The sequence below is a fragment of the Lethenteron reissneri genome, chromosome 70 (assembly GCF_015708825.2).
Source record: "Lethenteron reissneri isolate LAM-NWPU_2019-01 chromosome 70, ASM1570882v1, whole genome shotgun sequence".
Taxonomy (NCBI): Eukaryota; Metazoa; Chordata; class Hyperoartia; order Petromyzontiformes; family Petromyzontidae; genus Lethenteron; species Lethenteron reissneri.
Genome location: NC_083848.1, coordinates 1,910,908 through 1,918,821, shown reverse-complemented (window position 1 = coordinate 1,918,821; position 7,914 = coordinate 1,910,908). Strand labels below are relative to the sequence as shown.

Genomic DNA, 7,914 nt, shown 5'->3' with positions numbered 1-7,914 from the left:
GGCTTGTGGAATCGGTCCTTTTATTTACTTATCTCAGTTCACAAGCACTCCCCGTTGCTGGCAGGCAACGGGGAGTGGGCAGACAGATCGCAAGAGATGCAGCGCCACGTGGCACTCGGAGCCCCGCTCGCGCGTGGCCCCTCTCTCTCTTCATTCCTCGTCTGACTACGTGTCCCTCGGCTCTTCTCTTATTTAATGTCTGGGTCACGTGGTACGCTTCAGCCAATCCTTAATAGCCTGCGCCGAATGTTCCAGATTCCCCATTAACTCCCGGGACCACGCCCCTGACTTGTCTTCCCATTGGCTGAGGCCAAGACCAGCAGAACCAATCACCCTAGCTGGCACCCCTCGATCACGCCAGGGCCATGCTCCAAGGCTCTTCCCCCATTGGCTGTAGAGCAGGACCGGCAGAGCCGATCACCACGTGAGCCGGACATAGGCTCTCATTACACTGGCAAAAAAAGAAAGATCCCGTTAGAAACAAAAAAAATCCACTCTCTTAAATGTCAACGAATACAAAAATCGGCGCGCCAACATCTTCCCCGTTCGCTTCTTTCATTCATCGGCAGGCCTTCGCGATGTCCGTGAACGCGTCGTCATCTTCGTTCGACTACGTCTACATGGAGAGCCCCTTCCGCGGCTTGGAGAACGGCGGGCACGCTTTCTTCGCCTTCTTCCTTCTCGCCTACGCCATCACGCTCACGGGCAACTCCCTCCTCCTTACCGTGATCCTCACGGATCGCTCGTTGCACAAGCCCATGTACGTGATGCTAACCAACCTCGTCGCCAGCGACCTCATTGGCAGCACCGCAACGCTGCCGCGCATCATGTACAACATCGTCGGCTCCAACGCCATCAGCCTGCCCGAGTGCTTCACGCAGATGTTCTTCGCGCACATCTACGGCGTCCTCTCAAGTTTCTCCCTCTCCGCGATGACAGTCGACCGCTACCTGGCCGTGTGCCGGCCGCTGCGCTACCACGCGCTCATGTCGAACGCGCGTGCGCTGAATGTGAACGCGGCATTGGCCGCAACGACCTTGGTGCTCATCCTCGCAATGATGGGGCTGATCGTGCGCCACGACTTCTGCAAGGAGATGGTGATCCACATGCCCCACTGCGACCACATGACCATGGCGGCCCTGGCCTGCGGTGACGTCACCGTCAACGGTCTCTACGATCTCATCACCAAGATGGTGGGGCTTGTCGGCTGCCTGGTCACCGTGACCATCGCCTACCTGCGCATCGCGTTCGAGTGCCGTCAGCGGGCCACGCGCGAGGGCCAGGCGAAGGCCGTGAGGACGGTGGTCACTCACCTGCTGGTGGTGGTCACGTTCTTCATGTCGGGCATTCTCATCGTGGTGGTGCACCGCCTGCAGAAGGTGTTCAACATGCCGGCGAGCGTAAACGTCTACCTGGTGGTGAACTTTCACACGTTGCCCGCACTGATGAACCCCATCATATACGGGCTGTGCTCGGCCGAGATCCGGAGGGCCCTCGCCAAGCTGGCAAGGCGCAAAGTGGGGCCTTCTGAATGATTGAGGCGAAGAACATCTCTTCTGCTGAACTGGGAGGACTTTAAATTTCGATTTAAGGCTTTCGCGACTGCAGGGATTCATCTTCTTGGTTCTTTTGGTGAAGTCACGTAGAAGGGAAATAATAAAATAAGGGAAATAAAAAGATTATTATATTATTTAATGTTATGTTATAATATTATTTTATTATGTTTTATTTGTATTATTTTATTATTTCCCTTCTACGTGACTTTACCGAAAGAACCAAGAATATGGGAGGACTTTGTACTGAGTTGCTGCAGCTCCTTACTATTAACATTCCTTCCCTTTATTAATGCTACCCCTATCCCCTCCCTTTGATGCTGCTAATTCTGCATAATGCACGGGCATAATATGACTCTGAAACCCCCCGCCCACCTCCTACGCATTTCACAAGTAGTGACTAGTCACATATCTGCATTTCCCATAAATATGCTAAATTCATCTGTTGATATGCAAATTATTTTGTCAAGGCGCTCTTCCCCCTCTAACCCCTGCTTAAATATACGCTGCCAAGCATGGTGGTGTTCATTCAGATGCTGTCTTTCCAACAGACCTGTTCTTCACCTGAGGACAGCTGCTTGCGTTGTGGCCGAAATGTTGTGAGAATGATTTTATCATGTTTGATTTTTATTATTTTATTATTTCTCTTCTACGTGATTTTACCGAAAGAACCAAGAAGATGGGAGGACTTTGTACTGAGTTGCTGCAGCTCCATACTATTAACATTCTTTCCCTTTATTAATGCTAACCCTACTCCCTCCCTTTGATGCTGCTAATCCTGCATAATGCACGGGCATAATATGACTTTGAAACCCCCCGCCCACCTCCTACGCATTCCACAAGTAGTGACTAATCCCATATCTGCATTTCCCATAAATATGCTAAATTCATCTGTTGATATGCACATTATTTTGTCAAGGCGCTCTTCCCCCTCCAACCCAGCTTAAATATACGCTGCCAAGCATGGTGGTGTTCATTCAGACGGTCTTTCCGACAGCCCTGTTCTTCACCTGAGGACGGCTGCTTGCGTTGTGGCCAAAACGTCGTGAGAATTATTTCATTATGTTTTATTTTTATTATTTTATTATTTCCCTTCTACGTGACTTTACTGAAAGAACCAAGGAATTTTAATAGTATCAGTATCATCAATATACTAAATATACTCTCAAATAAGCTGAGCTACTAACAGTAAGTCATACATTACAATTCTATGTCGCAAAAACTATAATATGCCTCCAGCTAAACTTTGTTCTCTTACATCACACGGGTCTACCCCGTACTATATACTGCCATAGACAAACCCAACATTAAATTATATACTGCATTACTATACACCACCCTATACCTTAGACTATACATTGTAATATTACACTATGTATTATTCTACCCACCCTACTGTATACCACACTGCTGTATACAAGTCCCGGGCGAAGCCGGGTAGTACAGCTAGTTCACTATACAATTACGATACTATATATTACCTTATACATTGTATTAAACATTACACTTTAATACTATTTATTATTATACAATCTGCTATACACTATACCATTGACCTGTCGCGTGAAAGGTACTAAGAGGAAGCAACGAAATATGTCAATGGAAGAGTGGTGGTAGGAGACTTGCAGCGGAGCAAAGAATCCATTCCCTGCGGAGAATACAAGATATATAGTCAATGCCAGTGAGTGGACTGCGGTCTGAAAGTCACCGTAAACGTGAACACAATCAGTTAAGATCCGAAATGGTTTATTACGTCCTTCCAATGATTGCTGAGCCAGAATCCATCTTCTCTTTCGGTAAAGTCAGGTAGATAGAAAATAAGTTAAATAATAGAATACGACGTTTCGATTGCAACACAAGCAGTCATCATCAGGTAGAACTAAATTTGAGAGAGAGACAAAACACAGACACACAGACAGATACACAAGCAGAGAGAGACAACATGGAGACACACAGACAGACACACTCTCTCTCAAATGCAGTTCTACCTGATGACTGCTTGTGTTGCAATCGAAACGTCGTATTCTAGTATTCAATTTATTTACTTTCTACGTGACTTTACCGAAAGAACCACCGAGTAATTCCTGCAGTCACGAAAGCTTCAAATAAAGTTCAATAACCCAATTCTTTATTTCAAGTTATTGTTATGCTAGGTACAATTCTATAATTGATGTAAGGCACGAAATGAATCACATGAAGATAAGACATTAAGACGCTGCGTTGGTGGGTATATGCACTGTTTCAGGGTTTTTCTGAGTTTGATGGTTTATACTGAGATGATGGGTTTATACTGAGTTGGAGGGGTTACTGATCCCTGTGGTGAACTGGACTTCCATCGTGAACTGGAATCCTGTGGTAAACTGGGCTTCTGTGGTGCAGTGGACTCCCATGGTGAAGTAGACTTCTATGGTGAAGTGGACTTCCATGGTGAACTGGACTCCCATGGTGAAGTGGACTTCCATGGTGAAGTGGACTTCCATGGTGAAGTGGACTTCCTATGGTGAACTGGACTCCCATGGTGAACTGGACTCCCATGGTGAACTGGACTCCCATGGTGAAGTAGACTTCTATGGTGAACTGGACTCCCATGGTGAACTGGACTCCCATGGTGAACTGGACTCCCATGGTGAAGTAGACTTCTATGGTGAACTGGACTCCCATGGTGAACTGGACTCCCATGGTGAACTGGACTTCCATGGTGAACTGGACTTCCATGGTGAACTGGACTCCCATGGTGAACTGGACTTCTATGGTGAACTGGACTCCCATGGTGAACTGGACTCCCATGGTGAACTGGACTTCCATGGTGAAGTGGACTTCTATGGTGAATTGGACTCCCATGGTGAACTGGACTCCCATGGTGAACTGGACTTCCATGGTGAAGTGGACTTCCATGGTGAACTGGACTCCCATGGTGAACTGGACTTCCATGGTGAAGTGGACTCCCATGGTGAACTGGACTCCCATGGTGAACTGGACTCCCATGGTGAACTGGACTTCCATGGTGAAGTGGACTTCCATGGTGAACTGGACTCCCATGGTGAACTGGACTCCCATGGTGAAGTAGACTTCTATGGTGAACTGGACTCCCATGGTGAACTGGACTCCCATGGTGAACTGGACTTCCATGGTGAACTGGACTTCCATGGTGAACTGGACTCCCATGGTGAACTGGACTTCTATGGTGAACTGGACTCCCATGGTGAACTGGACTCCCATGGTGAACTGGACTTCCATGGTGAAGTGGACTTCTATGGTGAATTGGACTCCCATGGTGAACTGGACTCCCATGGTGAACTGGACTTCCATGGTGAAGTGGACTTCCATGGTGAACTGGACTCCCATGGTGAACTGGACTTCCATGGTGAAGTGGACTCCCATGGTGAACTGGACTCCCATGGTGAACTGGACTTCCATGGTGAAGTGGACTTCCATGGTGAACTGGACTTCCATGGTGAAGTGGACTTCCATGGTGAACTGGACTCCCATGGTGAACTGGACTTCCATGGTGAAGTGGACTCCCATGGTGAACTGGACTCCCATGGTGAACTGGACTTCCATGGTGAAGTGGACTCCCATGGTGAACTGGACTCCCATGGTGAACTGGACTCCCATGGTGAACTGGACTTCCATGGTGAAGTGTACTTCCATGGTGAATTGGACTCCCATGGTGAACTGGACTCCCATGGTGAACTGGACTTCCATGGTGAACTGGACTTCCATGGTGAAGTGGACTTCCATGGTGAACTGGACTCCCATGGTGAACTGGACTCCCATGGTGAAGTGGACTTCCATGGTGAAGTAGACTTCTATGGTGAACTGGATTCCCATGGTGAACTGGACTCCCATGGTGAACTGGACTCCCATGGTGAACTGGACTTCCATGGTGAACTGGACTCCCATGGTGAACTGGACTCTCATGGTGAACTGGACTCCCATGGTGAACTGGACTCCCATGGTGAACTGGATTCCCATGGTGAACTGGATTCCCATGGTGAACTGGACTTCCATGGTGAAGTGGACTTCCATGGTGAAGTAGACTTCTATGGTGAACTGGACTTCCACGGTGAACTGGATTCCCATGGTGAACTGGATTCCCATGGTGAACTGGACTTCCATGGTGAACTGGACTTCCACGGTGAACTGGACTTCCATGGTGAACTGGATTCCCATGGTGAACTGGACTTCCATGGTGAACTGGAATCCTGTGGTAAACTGGGCTTCCATGGCGAAGTGCAGTTCCGTGGTTAAGTGGACTTCCATGGTGAGGAGCCTTTCTTGCACCTTTGGAGCTGCGGGTCACCAACCTCTGATGTAGGCGACATGCCCTCAGCCGGTCGACATCTTCGTCTTGAGGAGGAAGAGGTGGAGGAGGAGGAGGTGGTGGAGGAGGGGGAGGAGATGGAGGAGGTGGAGGAGGATGAGGAGGTGGTGGAGGAGGGGGAGGAGTTGGTGGAGGAGGAGGAGTTGGAGGAGGTGGAGGTGGAGGAGGTGGAGGAGGAGGTGGAGGAGGTGGAGGAGGAAGAGGTGGAGGAGGTGGAGGAGGATGAGGAGGTGGTGGAGGAGGGGGAGGAGGTGGAGGAGGTGGAGGAGGAGGTGGAGGAAGAGGTGGAGGAGGAGGTGGAGGAGGTGGAGGAGGTGGAGGAGGTGGAGGAGGAGGTGGAGGAGTTGGAAGAGGTGGAGGGGGAGGAGGTGGAGGAGGTGGAGGAGGGGGAGGAGGAGGTGGAGGAGGTGGAGGAGTTGGAGGAGGGGGAGGAGGAGGAGGTGGTGGAGGAGGTGGAGGAGGAGTTGGAGGAAGTGGAGGTGGAGGTGGAGGAGTTGGAGGAGGTGGAGGTGGTGGAGGTGGAGGAGGAAGAGGTGGAGGAGGTGGAGGAGGATGAGGAGGTGGTGGAGGAGGGGGAGGATGAGGAGGAGGTGGAGGAGGTGGAGGAGGAAGAGGTGGAGGAGGGGGAGGAGGTGGAGGAGGTGGAGGGGAATGAGGAGGTGGAGGAGGTGGAGGAGGTGGAGGAGGAGTTCGAGTTGGTGGAGGAGGAGTTGTAGGAGGTGGAGGAGGTGGAGAAGTTGTAGGAGTTGGAGGAGGAGTTGGTGGAGGTGGACGAGAAGGTGGAGGAGGAGTTCGAGTTGGGGGTGAAGGTCTCTCGCTGCTCTGGCGACGCTCCTCCCTCGTGTCTCGTTACCAGCAGCGGGGCCGCTCCTCGGGGGAGGGGGGCGGGGGGGGGAGGGGGGGGGAGATCCTCCGCTTAATTGGCCGTGTGGGTAATGAGGCAGTGCGGGGGGGGGGGGGGGCTGCTGGGGGGGGGCTCTCCCTGCCTGAGTCGCTTGTCTGCCTGGGTCTGCGTCTGAGTGTGGGGGGGGAGGGGGGCTGGGGGAGCCGTGGCGCAACGGTTAGCGACCGGGGGTTGTGGTACGGACCAGGTGAGAGACCCACACCACCACCAACATCTCCACCACCACCACCACCATCAACATCGCCACCACCACCTCTACCACCACCACCATCTCCTCCACCACGACCATCTCCACCACCACCAGCACCACCAACATCTCCACCACCACCACCAACACCACCACCACCATCATCTCCACCACCACCATCTCCTCCACCACCACCATCTCCTCAACCAACATCTCCACCACCACCACCACCACCATCTCCACCACCACCATCGCCACCACCACCACCACAAACGCCACTACCACAACCGCCACCACCAACCCCACAATCAACATCGACTGACGCGTGAACGGGTGAGTGAGTGGGTGAGTGGATGAGTGAGTGGGTGAGTGGGTGAGTGAGTGGGTGAGTGGATATGTGAGTGAGTGGGTGAGTGAGTGGGTGAGTTAGTGGGTGAGTGGGTGAGTGAGTGGATGAGTGGGTGAGGGGATGTGTGAGTGAGTGGGTGAGTGAGTGGGTGAATGAGTGGATGAGTGAGTGGGTGAGTGGGTGAGTAAGTGAGTGGGTGAGTGGATGTGTGAGTGAGTGGGTGAGTGGGTGAGTGAGTGGGTGAGTGAGTGGGTGGGTGAGTGAGTGGGTGAGTGAGTAGTGGAGTGAGTGGATGAGTGGGTGAGTGAGTGAGTGGGTGGGTGAGTGAGTGAGTTAGTGGGTGAGTGGGTAAGTGAGTGGGTGAGTGAGTAGTGGAGTGAGTGGGCGAGTGAGTCAGTGAGTGGGTGAGTGGGTGAGTAAGTGAGTTGGTGAGTGAGTGAGTGAGTGGGTTAGTGAGTTGGTGTGTGAGTAGGTGAGTAAGTGAGTGAGTGAGTGGGTGAGTAAGTGAGTGGGTAAGTGAGTGAGTTGGTGAGTTGGTGAGTGGGTGAGTGAGTGGGTGAGTGAGTGGGTGAGTGAGTGGGTGAGTGAGTGAGTGGG

At 51.7% G+C, this 7,914-nt stretch overlaps 1 protein-coding gene across 1 annotated transcript; it reads left to right on the top strand.

Annotated features, from left to right (window-relative positions):
- The first annotated feature begins 578 nt into the window (after positions 1-578).
- Positions 579-1,535, top strand: LOC133360994 (olfactory receptor 52K1-like). The gene has a single exon (XM_061579877.1). It carries the CDS (start codon positions 579-581, stop codon positions 1,533-1,535), a length of 957 nt encoding a protein of 318 aa, XP_061435861.1.
- Positions 1,536-7,914: the final 6,379 nt, after the last annotated feature.